General features: G+C 52.6%; 1 protein-coding gene across 1 annotated transcript; it reads right to left on the bottom strand.

Moving 5' to 3' along the window:
• Positions 1 to 12,253: 12,253 nt before the first annotated feature.
• On the bottom strand, positions 12,254 to 18,041 carry HSD17B8 (hydroxysteroid 17-beta dehydrogenase 8). Its single transcript, XM_083725238.1, has 9 exons — positions 17,974 to 18,041; positions 17,276 to 17,466; positions 16,810 to 16,926; positions 16,569 to 16,664; positions 15,378 to 15,463; positions 15,040 to 15,124; positions 14,915 to 14,957; positions 13,590 to 13,664; positions 12,254 to 12,979 (listed from the first exon to the last, which is right to left on the bottom strand). Exons 1-9 carry the CDS (start codon positions 18,017 to 18,019, stop codon positions 12,963 to 12,965), a joined length of 756 nt encoding a protein of 251 aa, XP_083581364.1. The 5' UTR covers positions 18,020 to 18,041; the 3' UTR covers positions 12,254 to 12,962.
• Between the last annotated feature and the right edge of the window lie 1,159 nt (positions 18,042 to 19,200).

The following is a 19,200-nucleotide window of genomic DNA, read 5'->3' as shown; positions in this document are numbered from 1 at the left end:
ACCCTCAGGCGCCCAGGAGTCCATGGGGCTCCCCGCATCCGCACGGCTATTGTCACAGCAACCCTGCCAGGTAGGGTGGGCTGAGCGGACGCGGCGGCCCTAAAGTCACACACCCAGAGAACTTCACCGGAAGATTTGAACCCAGGCCTGAGACCAGCACTGTTACAGAGGATGGGGGGGGGGAGAGGGGGAGGGAAATATGGGGAGGTCAAACTGGGCTGGGGGTGATTACCTTGGCAACACCCCCCTCCCCAAATAAGAGTGTCAGAAATATTCTTGAGACGCATGGCAAGGACAGGGCTCCTGTTCCTTTCTTTCGGCTAAAGAAGAGACTTATTATTATTATTATTATTATTATTATTATTATTATTATTACTTTATTCCAAAACCGAAAACATTCGTTTTGTAACATAAGCCTATTACATAGCTGACTAGATTAAAATATACCTAATTGCTAGAGACTTCCCTTTGCTATATATAAATGCAAGGCAACTAGAAATATTATATTAGACATTTTTATAAATTCCCCTCTCCCCCCTCCCCTTCACCCATGTGTGATCTCAGTATTTTTTTTAACTTCTTCCATCCTGTTGTTGTGTTGCTGTAGTTTAATAATTATCCAGTTGATTCTTTCATTATTTCCATGCTTACCCCTGCACGTTTCACACATGATCTATTAATATCCCAGTTCCGGAATATCCCGGCTAAAGAAGAGACTTGTGGCATCCGAAAGCTCGCAGATTTGTGTGCGTCTCTCATTCTGATGGAACCGGCTGGGGGGTTTTTGGAGGAGGGGGGAGGCAAGAGCTGAGCTTCTTTTTCCCAGTCCTGGCGCCTGGTTGCCCTCCTGTGTGAAACGCTGGGCGCCGGACTGGGGGTGATCACAGACTACAATTCCCATCATCGCTGGCGCCGGTTGTCGGGAGTTATAGTCCAGCAGGCCTTGGTTAAATGGCAGCCGGGGTTTGGGGAGATTTGGCCTGGCCAATCTGGACACAAGCCCCGCAGCGTCCTGTTTGAAACCTTCACCCCACGAATCTTGGGAACTGTAGTTCTCATGAAGAGCCGCCATTCTCAGTGCCTTTAATGAACTAGGGTTCCCATAATCCTGTGGTTGGTGCGTGGGGCAGGCATGGGCCGGCCTCTGTCTGGTCAGAAATCCTCTCTCTCTCTGTGGCTGAAGAAGAGACCTGTGGCACCCGGAGGCTTGCCCATTTCCGTGCGCCTTATTCCGCGGCAAGAACAGAAACCGTCTGCGGGAAATCACCGCTTCCAAAAAGAGCGCAAGTGGCGGGTTGTGGGGAGGAAGACAGACAGGCGCCCCCCCCCCCGCACCGACCCCAGAGAAAGATCTGTGGGGAAGGAAGCGCAGCCCCCGAGAGGGGAGGGTCTGACAGGCTTGGCAGGGCGTCTTTGGCCAACACTGACAGCTAGTTTGAAAGGGGCCGGGGAGACCACCCAGGCTCTGCCTGCCCCATTGTCCCCACTGAAAGGGGCCTGGGCAGGGATTATAGGGGGCGGGAAGGGGGGGTTCCGCTGCCTTGTGCGGCTCCCACCAGTCCCCAAAGGTCCCAGCCCCCTCTCTGCTCAGGGGGGCGCAGAGTTGGGCCTGGGGAAAGCAAACCCCTATTTGGGACGGCATTTTTGAAAAGGGCTTCGCTCCCTCTCCCCGCTGTGGGTCCGGCTGGTGGGGCTCCTCAGCCCTGTGGGGAAAGAACTCTGTGCATGCTCAGAGGCCGTCCGTTGCTCCCCATCTTGAACGCTCTCGGGGCCCAAAGCAAGTTTGACGCGTGGGTAAACACGAGTTAGGACAACTTAGGGGAGTCCCCTAAATTTGGGGGGCCATCGCCGCTTGGGTTCCGCAATAATCATGCTCATTTTTAATTTTATTATTTCTTCTCCTCCTTTCAGACCGGGTTCCTCCAGCCCCTCTGAGCGGTGCATAGCCCCCCACCCCAAAGGGAGAGAGAGATTGCATGTTGGTTTGCTTTTGTAATCCTTTTATTTTTATTAACATTTTCGGAAACATCGTTTTGCACATTCCGCTCAGTAAAATAATAACACAACCAAACCAAGAGAGGTAACGATTGCTTGTACGTTTATTCAAAATCCAGTTAAAACTGTTAATCCCAACGAAAGGACGATCTATAAACCAGCAACGCTGCCCCCCCCCGCCCGACCTTCAGCTTGCAAAACCGGCATTCTCTGCCCCTGAAACCCGCGCAACTCAGTGGGTTGGGATGGATGCCCTCGCGGGGTCCCCCTCCAGCTCTGCGGTTCCGTCCTTCCATGACCTTTGTCGGCATCAAACCTCCGGCTCGCGATGTCCAGACTCAACTCTCAGGCGGAGAGACAAGAATTGCGTTTGGACAATCACGGCCCGGGGCTCAGGAGCGTCGGGGCGGGGGCGGGGGGGAGCTGGAGTTTCTGGTGGGGCAGCAGAGGGGAAGGGGGGGAGACTCCCCTTTTTCTGGAGGCATTTAAAGGAAGGGACTGCAGGACAGACAGGAGCCATTGGGGGCGCTGTGGCTGCATCTTGCATTGAGCTCGGGCGGGGCTGGGATGGATGACCTCTGGGGAACTTGGCAAACTTTTTTGCTCTGAGATTCCTGCATTGGGCTAGATGACTCTTGGGGTCCCTTGCAAATCGACAGCTCTGCAATTCCCTTTTTTAAACTTAGAATTTGATGAGTATTCAGCAATGCATAAATACCTGGAATAAATAGTCCTGCAGATATAGGGTGGTATAATAATAATAATAATAATAAATACAAGGAAATAAATAATCCAGTTCACATCTGTGCTTCTCCTGCAGGGTTTTTGGGACTGCGGCAGGGGTATTTGTCAGCAGGCAGGACAGCAAAGTTCTTCCTTCTCAACCCATTTCCTTTTGGGTCACCAACTGTTAGGGATTATTTCTGGGGGGCTGGACTAGATGACCGCTTGGAGCCTCTCCCAATTCTATGATTCGACGATTCTCTGGTTCTGCCTCTGAGTTGACCTTGGATGCCCCTCTTCCACACCCTACATTTAAAGGCACCTTCTCACCCACCCAAAGATCCCTGGGAACTGCAATTTGTTGCGGGTGCTGGGAATTATAGTTCTGTGAGTGATGAACTACAGTTCCCAGTGTTCTCCAGGGGCAGCTGCGTGCTCCAAAAGTGCCCTGCGGATGGACACAAGGCGATTCAGAAGGACGCTTTGTAGATCTGCCTCGGTGCTGGATGTTTCTGATGGGGCTCTTACCACACCCAGGATGTGCGGCATAATGGTTAGAGCATTGGGCTAGGGCCAGGGTTCGAATCCCCTTTGGTCATGAAGCTGTCTGGGGATGACCTTGGGGGCCAGTCAGCCTATAGCGCGCCTCGCAGGGTTGTCGCAAGGATATTATTATTATTATTATTATTATTATTATTATTATTATTAGTTGGAAGCCACCCAGATGGGTGGGGTATAAATAAATTATTATTATTATATGAATTATTATTATTATTGGGGTGTCTCATCCATACGTGACCCCCTGACCCACATCCAAGAGAGAAGCACGGGGGAGAAACTCAGCTCAAGGAACTGGGGGGGGGGTATTTTAAAAACTATATGAAGAGCTATATTGGACTTAAAGATGAATTCTGGATCCCTGGGATGGAAATTTGGGGAAACGCCATCTAGCAAGATGGGGAGGAAGGCTGGATATTAATGACAGCTAGGAGCTGTTCTGGACAATTTAAGTCTTTTGATTGATTGCTATATGCATACCTTGGAGAGTAGAGGAAGATGCTCTTTGTTCTTTTGGGATTTTTAATTTTTGAGAAGCCTCTCTTCATTTTATTCATATCATAGCGTCATAGGACTCCAGAACTGTAGAGCTGGAAGGGAACCCCAAGGTACAAACCCCAGCAAGTAGGAATGTTTTGTTTTCTGAAGACTTATACTCTATTTGGAATAAAAAGACGCAGAAGAAGAAGAGTTGGGTGGGAAGAGGAAGGACCCCGGGAGAGAGGCCAGCCGGCCGGAGGGGCTTTCTCAGGTGGTGAGTGGGTTTAGAATTAGGATATAATGGCAACAGAGGGCTATCCATATATAATGTTGTAATTTATCATCATCATCATCATTACTGCTACTACTAATACACAATAATAATTTATCATTTCCTAGAATTCTGCTATCCTATTTCCTTTCTTTTCTTTTTCTCTCCCTCCCTCTTATCTTCTCCTCTTACACCTTTTCCTTTCTTTTTTCTTCTATTGTCTCTTCTTCAATTGTCTCTATTGTTATTTCTCTTTAGACGCAGTGTTATACGTTGAAAAATGTTAACGATAGATGTGTATATATATATATATATATAGATATATTATATGCAGGTTTTGGTGTCCTCGGGTGTCTTCCCGTGTAAAAGTTGGGGTGTCTAGGCGACGTTTCAACGAGGTCTCACTCGTCATCTTCAGGCTGGTGCTTTCGGCTTCTTGTTACTGGAACAGAGCGGGATCTCAATGTTTGAGTTCCTATAAATACTGTAGAGGGGGTGTGGTGTCTAGCTTCCAATGTTCTGGGCAGAGAGGAAGTTCCCAGGCTAGTGTGCCTTTTCTTCTTTTGTTCCTTAATTACTTGAGAGATACCTTGAGTGATTTCTTGAGTGATATCTTGAGTGATATCCTGAAGCCGAAAGCACCAGCCTGAAGATGACGAGTGAGACCTCGTCGAAACGTCGCCTAGACACCCCAACTTTTACACGGGAAGACACCCGAGGACACCAAAACCTGCATTCCTGTACCCGTGAAAATCTACGAAAGCATATATATATATATATATATATATGATTTTCTTGATTTACAAAAGTGTGTGCAATGTCCCTCTCTCGTATCCCCCCCATGTAACATTTTTACAAATCAGTTTCAATTCTTGAGACATTAGGAAGAAAAGGGATATATATATATATATATATATATATATATATATCCCTTATATATATATATAACAAAAAGGGAAAGGGAAATGTAAGTCAGCCAGCCCCTGGGAATCTGGTGGGTGTCTTGCCAATGCAGCCCCCACCACACACCCATCATCCCTGAGACAAGCCGGCCTAGTGGTGAGAACGAGGGCGCAGCCTTCGTGACTTTCGCACATGCTCTATGGGATTCTCGTCACCGGACGAGAGACCCAGGCATCATTTCCTGCCATCCATCCCCGGCACGTATTACTAGCCAGGGAGGGTGAAGGGCAGGTGTCATGTGCTGGAGCATGGAGGAATATCGCAGAATAAAAATAATTGTGGAGTTGGGGGCACCCCCAAGGTCATCTAGCCCAACCCCCATGAAGAGCAGAAATCGCAGTGGAATAATTCACAGCAGGTGCCCCCCCCCCCTCTGCTGAAAAACCTCCAGCGAAGGAGAGTCCGTCCCCAACCTGTGGCCGACGGAAGGTTTCCCAGATCTGTCCTGGATGATTTTGTTGAGATTCCTGCGTTTCAGGGGGTTGGGCTAGATGACCCGAAGGGTCCCATCCGACTCTGCAATTGCACGATTCCATTACAGTATTCCATGCGGCCCTTGTTCTTCGCCGCTCTGGGCTCCGTAGGAGGAAGGGAGGGATATAAACTGGGTAATCAGGTAAAAGAAGGAAGATTTTAATCTGGAAAAGCAGGGTATTTCTAAACGGAGATCTATTGACAGAGTGTGAGAAGTAAATGGATCCGCTTTTGGTCTCGGGAAATCCCATCCGCAGAGGCTGCTCTGAGGGCTGAACTTTGACCTCCCTCCCAAATGGGAAATCCCATTAATTCAATCTGCCCCTGGGAAGGAAGCAAGGGGCTATATATTTATCCGTTTGTTGCATTTGCTGTATATCCCAACATTTTCTCCGCAAGGAGCTCAAGATGGTTCACGTAGAACTGTGGGGAAATAGAGCTGGCGGGGTCCCCTGGCGGTCATCCAGACCAACCCCCTTCGATGCAGGAATCTCGGCTAAAGCATCGGGGACAGAGGGCCACCCAAGCTCTGCTTAAAACCTTCCGAGGAAGGAGAGTCCATCACCGCCTTAGCCAAGCAGCTCTTACCCTCAGAAAGTTCTGGGTTCGAGTCCTGTTTCTCCCCACCTCTTCCTTCCCTCCGCACCGCAGCTCTGCGAGGAGGCAGGACTGGTCCTCAAAGGTCACTTGGGGGATCTAGAATCGCGGAATCCTGAACGCTGGAAGATTCAGGACGGATAAAATCATTCCCTTCTTCCCGTGGAACTTTGGAACTCTCTACCACAAGAGGAGAGCCACCAGGGATGAGAGCCACAGCTGTCGTAAGACTCTGGAACTCCCTACTCCTAGTTGTGGCGGTGGTTTTGGGGGGCTGTGCAATCCCGCCCCCCCCCCGGCGAGTCCTGTGGAGCCTCCCCGTCCATGGGCAGTCTACCTCTGAGTCTCAGCTACTGAGGCGCAACGCCAGGGATGGGCGCGGACTGAGCGCGCCCCCTCCTCGCGCATCTGGCTGGCCTTCGCCGCCCCCCCCCCATCTAGGAGGTTCTTACTTTTGCTGGGGGGCTCACACTTTCCCTGCGGCCTGGGGTTCCCCCACGCGGCGGGGATAGGACCCCCCGCTTCCTGCGCAAACTGCCCCCTCAAAAAACCGTATTACGCACCCGATGGATCCGACTTTGCCTGGAAGAGCGATCTAAGCGGGAGGGAGACCCTGCAGGGACTGAAAGGCCGGTTCAGCCGATGAATAAACTTCCTTTCTCCAAAGAATTGGTTAAAAGGGAAAGTGTGGGGAGGAGAAGCGCCCCCCCCCTAGGATGCCCCCCACCCCACTTTGCAAAAAATAAAAAATAAAAATAAAAATAAAAATGGGGCTTTTCCCGAATGCAAAGCATCCCAACCCCATTTCTCCCCCGGTCTTGGTAAAATCAGAAATCCTCTCGCTGGTGGGAGCTGTTTTTTTGCGGGGAGGGTTCCTCCTTCCCCGCCCCCCCCCTACGCACGGGGTGGGCTGGATGACCATCGGACCCCTTTCGGACTCTACGGCTTTCTCGGGTGAAAACCCTCTCAAAGCTCATGGAGGGCGGTGAGGGGTCCCCAACTTCACACCCAATTTTAGGGAACTCAACCCCCCCATAAAAACCTCCTTGGGACATTTGGCTGGCGAGGGGCTTTAGACGCCCCCTCTATCCCCCTTCCCGCCTCTCCGATGCAAGAAGAGGCCGCCTTTATCGGGGGGGGGGGTGCAGACTGGGGAGGGGGTCGTCTTGCAAAGGGGGTTCCCAGCCCCCCCCCCCGAGATCGCCATTAGCGCCAGAAAGAAGGAGCTGGGCGATTTATTTAGAGACGCGGCGATAGATGGAAAAACCCGGGAGTTCCAATAAGGTCACTTTTCATTTGATTATCAATCGACGAATCGTTAATTGATTGAATAGTCGTTCATTAATTATTAGTTATGAGCTAGCTATTAACTTTTTAAAACGCCGGGAGTTCTAATAAGGCCACTTTTCATTTAATTATCAATCAATCAATTGATTGATTAATTAATAGTTAATTAATTATGAACCGGCTATTTTCCTAAAAAAAAATCCGGGCCACTTTTCCAATTCATTTTCAATCATTAAATTGATTCTCTAATCGTTAGTTAATTATTATTTAGTTGCTGAACTAGCTATTAATTGTTTTAAAATAATCGCTAATCACCCGCCCTTCGCCGGCGGCTCCCAGGGCGGGCTACAACCATTCGGAATTTAATCCCGTTAGAAACCAGATTCCCGTCAGAGGAACGGGGTGGTCTCTCTCTCTCTCTCTGCCCCCCCTGCCCCCCGAAATGCAAGAGCCCCCCCGGCTCCACTCACCCCAATCCATCCTTCCTTCCTTCCCTCGGTCCAGGCGCTTCTATTCCTCGTCCTCCGCCTCCTTCTTCCATCTCTTTCTGATGCTTCGGAGGGGCTGCTGCGTCACTCCAGGGGGGTCTCCCTGCCCTCCCGCCCCCAGGACAGACTTTGGGGGGGGGGCTGGTCCGGTGTCCCAGATGGCGCTCGGGGTCCAGGCTCTCTCCCTCCCCCCTCCCCACCGCCCAGTCCCATCTGGCGCCATCTCTGAAGTCTCGGAAACTCTTGAGAAAGCAAAGCGCACCCCTAACTCTGTCTCTCTTCTCCCCCCAACCTCGTGGGCCCCGATCCTCTGGGGTCCCTCTGCTGAGGATGCCTTCCTCCCCCATTCCCGTCGCCCCCAACCCTCGCTTGGCCCCACCAGGGACCCCAATCCTGCCCCACAGCTGTCCCCTAAACTCACCCTAACTTTTCCCTTCTCGCTGGGCAAGAGTTATTCTAGGTAACCCCGAAGCGAGATTTTGGGGTGGGGCAGGACCTACTCACAGCCCTGCCTTCCCTCTGCCCCACTTCTGCGCTCCCAGTTCCTCCTCTCGGGGGTCCCGCTGCCCGGCCCAGCCGCCTGCCCGGCTCCCCGGCCCCCTCGGCCGGCCTTTGGGGGGCGAAGCGTTCCGGCCTCACCCTCTCCCTGTCTGTGCAGCTGGACCCACAATAGGCCCCAGTTATGTGGGGTGGGGGAAGAGAGAGAAGGAGGTTGAATAGGGGGCGGCCGCCTCAATGGGGGAAAGCCCCCTCCCCTCCCTCCGTGTGCAGGGTAGAAAAAAGGGGGTGGGCTGGAGAGCCACCCAGGGCGATGGGGGTCACCGTGGCCAGGATGGGGGGCGGATGCAGTTGCCACGGAGACGCCGAAGGATGGCGAGGAAAGGCCTTGGTGGGGGGCAGGAGGGCGAGGAAGGCCGAGGACCCCCCAGCGGGTCAGGGAGCACCCAGCCCGCGTTGCAGCTGGGGGTGGGGGGTCGGGTGGGTGTGGGGCGGGGGTCCCTGGCGGCCTCTGGTCTCTCCATCCTCGCCTGCGCTCCCCCCGCCCCATTCCGTTGCCCGGGGTGATGCGCCTTTCAATGGGAGGTAGCAGGAGCCGGAGGCTTCAAACAGAGGCCGGAGAATAGGGGCTGGGCTGGGCTGGGGGGGTGGAGAGTGAGACCCCCGGCTAATCCCCCTCCCCTCCTGCCTCCCCCTCTCCCCTTAACCCTAATCCCCCCTCCTCCTCCATCCCCAATTCAATTCAGGCGACAGAAGAAAGCGGTTGTCTCTCTCGCACACAGGCCCGTCTTAGGGGGAGAGAATATGGGGAGTGGGGGGGGGAGGAAGAAGCCCACTCCCCACCTCGGCCTCAAAGGGGATGAAGAACCAAGCCCGTGGGGTGGGGGAGCCGCAGAAAGTGGCCTTCGGACCCCCTCCCAGATACCACATGGCAGCGCGATGGGCAAAGACCAGGGCAGGCTCTCACCGGGGTGGGGGCAAGATCCCCCCCCGCGCCTCTGAAGAGCTCTTCCCTCAGCGAAGCTTGCGAGGAACCGGCGTCACGCAACACACACAAAGTTTTGGGGAAAAGTTCCCACCAAAAAGGCTTTTGCGCCTGGGGCAGAATCACAGAAACCGCTTGGAAAGGGGCCCACGGGTCATCCATCCCAACCCTCCGCAAGGCAGCGGAAGAATCGCCCCCACAGAAGCGATTCCTGCCTTGGACCACTAGATGAAGGTGTTTTCCCCCTCCCAGGATGGAAATAAAATGGCCCAGGAGGAAAGGGAGATCTATTCATTCAAGGTTATTGTGTAACGTCCTTCCCCCCCCCCCCTAAATTATAAAACTTCCCCAGAGGAGAGATTCGCGCGTAGAAAGAAGCGTCAGGGAAGATCCCCGCCCCGCGCAAACCCCTTTCCGATGGGGGGGGGGGTCAGCGGAGGGGCTTTGCTGCCCGGCAAGATCAAATCGCTTTGGACGGAGGAGGGGGAGAGGTTGTGAATATGCCCCCTCCCACCTTTCCCACTCCTCTGGCTGAATCAGGAGAAGCCCCTGAATAATTCCAGTTGTTGGGGGGGGGGTGTCACGCGGGGGGGGGGGGCTCTTGCTGCCGCTGCTACTCGCGTGATGATGGGACCCCCCCCCCCTTTGGCCTGATCCTGCTGCGGCTGCCCGGGGGGGGGGGCAATTCCGACCTCCGCAAAACGCATCTCTGCGTCTCCGCAGAAGGAATTCGCGCGCAGGATCAGGCAACGTTGGGGACCCCCCCCCCCAAAAAAAACCACCTTCCATTCCTGTGCGACTCGAGCGCGTTTCGCTAGCTGCAGACATAGCAGCCAACTCCAAGGGGCTGAGGTCCCTTTGCTCGCCCCCCAAGGAAATATTTTAAGGGGCCGCCCCGAAAAAAGTTGATAGGATTTGCCATTCAACTAGCTGCGCGTCATGGGACGGATTACGCACGGCGTCGCTTATTCCGCCGCCCCCTCCAGCACAACAATATTTTATTCAAGTTGGCACCCCTGGCTCCAGATCAGCACCCCTGGCAGGGAAACTGACCCCTGATCAGCACCCCTCTGCAAACTGACAGAGCAGAATCATAAATGGCAGGGTTGGAGGGGGATCCTTGGGGTGGTCTAGTCTGACCCCCTGCAAAGCAGGGATCTGGGCTCCAGCATCGATGGCAGAGGGCCGCCCAAGCTCTGCTTGAAAACCTGCCAAGAAGGAGAGTTTGGTGCAACAGCTTCATATGTATTGAATTTATTTTTATTCCATTTATTCAATTTTTTATTATTAATGTTGTAATACATATATGAAATCTTTACATAATGATACATATACGTTATATTCTTAAATTGATATACCACCCTTTGTCCAAAGATCTCAGGAAGGTTTGAAAGATATTTAGGATAAAAGCACAAAATAAACAGTAAGAAGAAAAATGAAAGAGTAACAAACATTTCAAAGGCTGTAGAATATTCAAAGTATTGGTTTGGAAACACCCCCCCCCCAAAGGAAAAATATGTTGGATATTAACTTTTGTATTGTTCTCCATAAAACCTAGTGAAATTTATTCAGAATAAAAAAATAACAGAATATTAATCAGCCCAAGGTGCAGTTCTGGTTGCTCCATCTACAGAAGGATATTGTAGAGCTGGAAAAAGTGTTCGGAAAAGAATCACCCAAATGATCAAGGGAGTGGAGTGACTCCGCTTTGAAGAAGAAATGTGTTTTTTTGGGCGGCTTTTTAGCTTAAAAGGCAGGGAAACAGGAGACACAATAGAATTTTGTGGAACTGTGCATGGCAAGGAGAAGGCAGACAGAGATGTTCTCCCTCTTTTGTAAGACTCAAACTCGGGCCCATCCCATGAAGATTTGGGGCAGATGAAAGGACTTTGGAACTCCCTGCCACAAGAGGCAGCGAAGAGGATGAGACAAATTCAGGGAGGAAGAAGACTGCTAGGCAGGATGGTTCGGCTCTAAATCCCAGCTGCCGGACCCCATAGGAGGGGAGAGGGCTCGTGTTCGAATCCTGTTTGCAGGTTTTTCTAGAACCTCCCTGCCCAGAGGCAGTCTACCGGGAGTCCTTTGGGCCTCCCCAGAGAAGGCACTTCCTAGTTCCTCTGCACACGGGTGTTTCATGCGCTGGGAGTTTGTGGGCCAGATCCTGCATTGAAATTGGTTTCCCAGGCATGAGAAGGGTCTGCTGGGTCTCCTCCGCATTGTCCGCTGACCCTTCCTTCCCCGGACAGGGTGGGAAGGCCCAGCAGGGCCGCCTTTGGGTCAGGGGGTGCAGACAGGGGCCCCCAACCTGCTCAGCGGCTAATCCTCTTTCTCCCCCAGAGGAATCAGGGCTGCCTTCCCAGAACACCCCAATAATCCCTTGGGCAAACATTCATTAGTGCAGGCTCACAACTGGGCAGCCACCCATAACCCCCCCGGGATTAGCAGGCAAAAGGGGACCCAGGCGTCCGGGATCACAACCGCCCCCCCCTTGCTGCCCATGAGATGGGCAAACCTGGACCAAAATATTTTTTGAGAGTCACGTTAAATCAGGATCACTGCAGCTGCTGTAGGAAAGGCACTCTGCACATGATAAAGGCACACTAGTCCCTCAGGTTTTAAAGTTGAGCCTGGGTGCTTTGAGACGAAGGGCTGCTTACATTTTTTTGGGGGGGGGGGTGTTGTGAGACCCCAACGGCTCACGTGGTACAGATCGTGCTGGACTGGACCACTCCAGGCTCGGGGAGGTGAGTGGGTGTGCTTGTGGGTGTGCGATTTCCTGGGGCGCTTCTTACACAAACGCAAGCCGCCATGAAGCTGGGTGACCGGGCCAGTCCTTGCAGGGTTGGGGTGAGGATTAAATTGGGGGGCATGCGCGACAGGATAACCAGATATACCACCCCTGAGCTGATAAATGCAATAAATGTATAAGAAAACTGAGCAGACTCAGCATATTTATTATCATAGAATCAGACCATCATATTATGGAAGATGTTTTCGTGGATGTAAGATCATATCTGCTGCAAGAAGAGTCACTCCCAGGGATATTTCCTGGGGGGGGGGGACAACCTGGCAGAATACATGGGAGAGAGTCGATTGTAAAACGACTCTTATATATCTTGTTCCCATTCACATATATTTGAGGCTGTGCAACCCTGCCAGTGTTTGTTCAGAGTGATAAAGTGTCTCTTCCCGCAGTCCTCAAGCAACAATTTCTGCATTTCCCTTAATTTTCCCTATTTCAAGGTGGCTCACAGCATTAAAGTGTTTCTCAAAGATGTACTTTGATCGCCTGCGCATTTGTAGAAGCCATTGATTTAACTGAGCGATATATATCCCCAAACAAGGCACAGAAATCCTCAGAGTGGAAGTCAGGGGTCTCCGTCCGGCGAGATCTCAGCCTCGCTCCTTGTGCAAAAGACCCCCCCTTTCTTCTGGGGGGGGAGAGGGCCCCCTGCCTCTAAGCCCCCTCCCCAAACCTTGCATTCAAAGATGTTAGCTCGGAGCTTCTCCAAGACAGGGCCGGCTCCGTAGTGAAGGAGGAACTTGCCCCCCAAGTCCTTCCTTTGAAAGTGGGGGGGGGGGCATCAGGGAGTGTGGTTTCCTTGTGGGTGGGGGCGGGTTTCTCCAGAGGCAGGAAAAGCCATCAGATGAAAAGACCCCCTGGAGGAAGAGAGAGAAAAGGGGTCAGCGGTTGACCTTGTGGAGATGGTTGGAAGCTGCCCAGGGTAACCCATTCAGATAAGCAGGGTATTAAAAAATAAAATAAAATATAATATAATAACAATAACAATAACAATTCACTTAATTTTGCTCCATAACCTTTACACGCATTCCCAGAGGGGATAAAACAATCAAACTCTCTGCAGAAACGTTCAGATAATAAAAACCATGAGCTATAAAGGGAGAGCCAAACATACACCAGCTATTCTACATGTCTGACGGGAGAATTTATCTATTTCATGAAATTTATACAGGGTGAGAAACAGCTATGCAAACTCTTTAAAGAACAAACATTCTGTGTTTTTTCCTTTGGGTGGGTAGGGTTGTCTAAAATGGAAATGTTTTCTGTGGGCGCTGGAAGGAGTGCAGCGAAGGCGCCTGGCCTTTCAAGTGGCAGGGAGTTCCGAAGTCCACCTGGAAAGATCCAAGGTATCACAAATACAGGAGACCTTTTGGGGTCCCTTCTCACCGCTCCCCACCACCAGTGCCGGCATCCAAGGGGAGCCCCCCACCCCAAAGGGTCCCCAAATCAGCCCTTCGCCCCACTTACCGGTCACCTCCAGGCTGGCGCCAGTGATGTAGCGGCTGTCGTCGGAGGCCAGGAAAGCACAAACCTCGGCAACATCTGGCAGGAGACGGAGGAGACTGTGAAGCCCCCTCCTCCCAACGCCTGCAGCCCCCCAGACGCCCCCAGCCCCCTCCCAGGTAAAGAAACCTGCCCCTTTCTCTCCGCAGCCTCAGAGAGATTTAGGCCAGTGAAGCCAGTCTTGTCGGCAGGTCTTTCCCCAGCTGCCGGTGGGGAGGACGGATCCAGGGACCTTCTCCTAGCATTACTATTATTATTATTTCCTGTACAATCTATACCGCCTTGTAGAGCTGGAAGGGTCCTCGTGAGGTCATCCAGCCCAACCTCCTGCAAGGCAGGGATCGCAGCAAAGCTACATTCCTCCCCCAAACTCCCTTAGGCCATATTATTAGTATAGAAATATCGGGAATCGTGGGTAGGAAGGTGGAAATATCTAAATTAATGGTTCTTATTAGCCCGGGTAGCACTGAGTTAGAAACAAAAGAGGAATGCAAATGGGTAAAATTGATGGTAGTTGCAGCCAGACAGGTTATAGCAAGTAACTGGAAAAATGCAGAAGAGCGAGGGGTGAACCAATGGAGGGAAAAGCTGAAAAAAATATTATAATTTTAGAATATCTAACTATGAAGATACATATAATGAAAGGGTTTAAGGTCAGCGAGAAGGAGGAGGATTGGACTGAGAAGGTATTGAATTATTTGGGTAGGTCTGAGCAATTTGGGGCAATTAAAATGTTAAAAGTTAAATAAACCTTATGGAAGGAGGAGTGTTAAGGTATATAGAAGTGTACATATGGTTGATTTGAATATGTTATTATTGATTATGTATACCCAATGTATCAGCTGCCTAGGGGGTTTCACTGTTTGTGTTTTAGTTGTTGGTAAAAAATTTTTTAAAAAGAAAAGAAAACTTATTATTATTATTAGTATTAGTATTATTATTCGCCACATTAGGGGGCAGGGCCATAGCTCAAGGGGAAAAATATTATTATTATTAATTAAATTTGCATCCTGTACTGCCCTTCATGGGGTTCACAACATAAAAACACAGTAAGAAATCCCTGATAAGCAGCAGCTGAGAGGGCCTGAGAGGCATCGCTAAAAGCCCCCAGATATTTTTCGCATTTTTCAGTTGGGGTCCCTTCCAACGCCATGATTCCTCCGTTCTATGACGTCTGGGCACTCCCTGCCCAGCAGGAGGAGGGGGGAGGGCACTCTGCAGGCGCTCAGAGGCAATCTCCCCATCCTTCAAAGGAAGCACAAATATATTGCTGGACTGCGTCCCCTGACCTTCAGGCTCCCCGAGGCGTCCCAGCGGCACCATGGCGGCAAACTGGGGAGAAGAAGGGACAGGGGTCAGGGAGGGATCGGGGCGGGTGCCAGCCGGGGTACCTGAGCCCCCCCCAAACACCCACCTTGTCCAGCACTTTCTGGGGGACCTTGTCCGTCATGGGGGAGCGGACGAACCCTGGCAGAACCGTGTTGCAGCGGATCCCGTACCTGCAGAGTGACAAGCAGAGGAAGCGTTGCCTAGTGGTTAGACCCGGGACAGGGCAGGGTTCAAATCCTCAACGCTCGCTGGCTGCGGACTATTCGGTGCAGACAATCTCGCAGGGTCGTCGTGGGGGTGGAATGAGGAGGGGCTGCCCGTTCCTGCAACGTCCCGGAGGACAGCTGCCCAGGGAAGGAGGGCAGGCGAATGGGGGCTCCTTCCCTCCCCCCAGCTCTCCCTCTGCCCCGCAGCCTGGCTTACCTGGCCAACTCCTTGGCTGCCGTCTTGGAGAGAGCCTCTACCCCAGCCTTGGAGGCTGAATAGTTCACCTGCCCCAGATTCCCCACCTGGGCAGGAAGAAGAGAAGAAGGGCGGAGGCACAGGGACTGAATTATCAATCAATCAATCAATCAATCAATCAATCAATCAATCAATCAATCTTTATTACGGTCCGGAGACCCAACAAATCGTTACAAAGCAATGCAGAGTTCAGACAGCCTGCCTCCAGGTTAAACAAGCATTTCGTACAGACTTAAAGCTGGGGATCATTGGTTCTTGCAACCACCCATAAAAACTTGGCCACTGCTAGTGTTCTAGCATTTGTCCGGTCTTCCAATAGGAACCTGACATACTGAGCCTCTGATTTTCCCGGGAAAGGGACCAGCAAGGGTAGAATCAGTTCAGCCCTGGCTTGTTCGCATTTTGCACAGTGCAGCAAAATATGTTTTATAGAATATGTTTTAATGTTTTATATAATGTTTTATAGAATATGTTTTAATATAGAATATGTTTTTATAGAATCGCTGTCTTGGGCACACAAGCAAAGTCTGTCCTGGTAGGGAACTCCTCTCAACCTGCCACCCAGAAGGAAAGACGTTCAGTCTGGCTTTGGAGAATGACCTTTGATAATTTGGTACTATCAGTTTTTTAATGTAAGGTGTTAACTTAAATACATGCCCATAATGTACTCCTACTGCCAGCGGAGTACAGAGGGCGTGTGTTCAAGATTGCAAGTCACTGTGTGCAATCTTTGCTTCAACGTCTTTAGGGCGCCTTCATAACGCAGGTAATACAGTGGGGGGGGGGGAGAGACAGACCATTAGAGGTGGCTTTTCTAGCCATGGTTTTCTGCCATTTGCTGACAAACTCCTCATTGGTCAGGTGTTGGTACAAACCCTTCCCTAGACCAAAGACCGAAATCCTGAGCCAATGTTTTAGGGCAGTTGAAACTGGGCATTCTCCAGCTTCTAACAGAAGTATGGAGTTGGGGACGCAGTTGGGTGCCTGCAGCAGAGATCGTAGAAATTTTGCCTGAAAGCCATCTAGCTTAGGCAGGTCCCCATTAGGCCAGACATTTGCAGCGTACAGGAGTTGGGCAACGGATTTTGCGTTGAATTATTGGCGGTGGGGGGCAGAGGGCAAGGAGGTCATTAGGAGGGGGGGTCACTGCACCTTGCCCACGATGCTCCCCAGGTTGATGATGGAGCCCCCCGAAGCCCTGCTTGCCACCAGCGCCTTCGCCACGGCCTGCGTCACCAGGAAGGTCCCCTGCAGAGAAGGAAGAGATGGAGCAGGACGGGGTTGGGATGGATGACCACTGGGTTCCTTCATGTGCCTATAAGCAAGGCAATCGAGGGCCTGGAAACCAAGGGAGGGGGGTCTCCCGGGGACGCCTCCCTTGCCGGCCAAGTACCTTGAGGTTGACCCTGAGGACGGCGTCAAAGGCCTCCTCCGTCTGCTTGAGCAGGAACTCGTCCACGGTGATGCCGGCGCAGTTGACGCAGACGTTGGCCGGGCGGGAGAAGCGGGCCTGGAGGCCAGAGGGAGGAAATCAGCACCAGAAGCTCTGTCGCGACCCCAGGAGGTAAAAAGGATTCGGGCCTCAACATCGCAATGCAGGGGGTTGGGATGGATGACCCCGGGGTCCCTCCTGACCCAACAATTCTAGCATTCCATGATAAGCTCCCTGAAGGTGCTTAGGCTGGCCTACCTTGCAGAGCCCTTGTGAGGATGGAACGGGAGCGGAGGAGAAGGAAGGCGGGATATGAAGGCAGCCAATAAATGCACAGGGTGCCGAGGTCGAATGCTGACTCAGGGCAAGGCTTGGCAGAGCAGGGACCCCCAGAGCTCATCTAGTCCAACCCCCTGCGGATGCCCACCTGGATCTGGGCCACGAGGTCGGCCACGCTCTTGGCGCACCCCACGTCGACGCGCAGGGCCTGGTGGTCCCCCGCCTGGAGCCCCCGAAGTGTCTGGGCTGCACCGGCCTCATCGCAGTCCGCTATGGCCACCTGGGCCCCTTCGCGGGCAAAGCGGGCACAGATGGCGCGGCCGATGCCGCTGCCGCCCCCTGAGGAAGAAGGAAGAGGAGCCTGGGTCACCCTCCCGGGACGGGCTTCTTCCCCAGCAACCCCTCTGCCTTCAACTGCTCCACGGCAGGCGGAAATGGAACGGGTGCAGTTCTTCTAAATAAAGAAGTTACATTCAGGGCTTGTCACCGCCAAGCGGCTTGAGCTGAAAGATCAGGGTTCCTGGGAGGACCCGAGAGGCGGAAATCCAACAGGTAGAGCCACCCCCTTTGCTCTCCATCATCAATTGTGCTTTTGGGGCTGGGGCCTGGGTTCAAGTCCAGAGTGTGGCCTTTGGCAGGTCACTCCTGGCAGGTTGTTGTGGTTAGATGGGGGGGGTGGAGAGAAAGGTGGGGAGCAGAAAGGCAGCCAAGGCGTGAGCTCGACCTGTTGAACTGATGCCTGAAATATGCTGCCTTTCCCCATTGGCAGACCCCACCCCCAAATACCCCCCTCCCGCTGCCCCTGTTGAACTCCTGCCTGCCTCCCCCCCCCCCAGGAGAAGGGACCTGTCACCAGGGCCAGGGTCCCTCGCAGCCGCAGGTGGGCGGCCATCGCTCTGTAGGGGAAGGACCGGAAGTGAAGAAGCTCCGCCCCCCACGCCGGAAGTTCAGGCGCGGAGGCCCTTCTGGGCCGCCGTCTCTATGGCCGCCGTCCTCCACTGTGGGGGAGGAGCCAGGACTCCTGGGTCCTTGGGGAGGGACAGCGGATGTGTGTGTGTCCCCCCCCCCCATCCTTTGCAGCAGCAGGAGAGGAGGGGATCCAACAGGTGCTGCTCGTGCAGGGCTGTACCTGTTGAATTTCCACCCAAGCGCTTATTTTTTTAAGAGACATATTTAATCATACGTTTTGTATGTACCGTAAGAGGCCCACAGTGGCCGGGGAAAGCCAGTCAGAGGGGCAGGATATAAATAGTAAAAATTATTATTATTATTATTTACTGCATGTCTATCCCACTGGCTAATGTGGGGCGCATGCTTCTCCTTGAACCCCCACAACCACCCTGTGAAGGAGGCTAAGCTGAGAGAGGCAGAGACTTGCCCAGCATGGGATTCGAACCCTGGTCTCCAAAGTCCTGGTCCGACACTCTAACCACTGCACCCCACTGCCTCTCAAGTGCTCAAGTTGCAGGAGACTCAGCCAGCGTCTTTTGCAAGCTTTACCAGGAACATAGGTGTCCCTTCCTCCACCTTTTCACAGGCATTCAGCATTTGAACCTTCCCCTGTTGAATTTCTGCCTTCTGGGTGGGCATCTCAAGCCCAACCCAGCGCCAGAGGCTTCCTCTCTCGTCAGACAGGGATGCAATCAGGCTGGGTTTTCTCAGATCTAAGCTTTTGGGCGGTTTGAGCGACAACAGAAACACCTGCGATATGCACACCTGAGACAGGCCGTTGCTCCATCCATTGCTGCAGCAGTGGCTCTGCACCACAAGGACTAGCGGCCTGAGATCTCTGCCCAGTCCTGCCATCGGGGATTGAACCTGGGCCCTTCTGCATGCCAGGCAGCTGCTCCCCCAGCACTGCGGCAATGAGAGACGCTTGCAAAGCTAAGCAGGGACTGGGATGGCTTCAAACTGGATGGGGGACAGAGGGGAAAGGGGGTCAGGCTAGATGACTCTCGGGACCCTTAGGTGTCGGACTTGCAGTTCCTACCTGGAAATGCCGGCAGAAATCGAACCTGGGCCTTGGCAAAGCAGACTGCCAATTGATGACTGCTCCGGTCTCCTGTGTCTTTC

This window comes from Podarcis gaigeae (genome assembly GCF_964106915.1).
Source record: "Podarcis gaigeae genome assembly, chromosome: 2".
Lineage (NCBI taxonomy): Eukaryota > Metazoa > Chordata > Lepidosauria > Squamata > Lacertidae > Podarcis > Podarcis gaigeae.
This window is presented reverse-complemented; position numbering and strand designations above follow the sequence as displayed.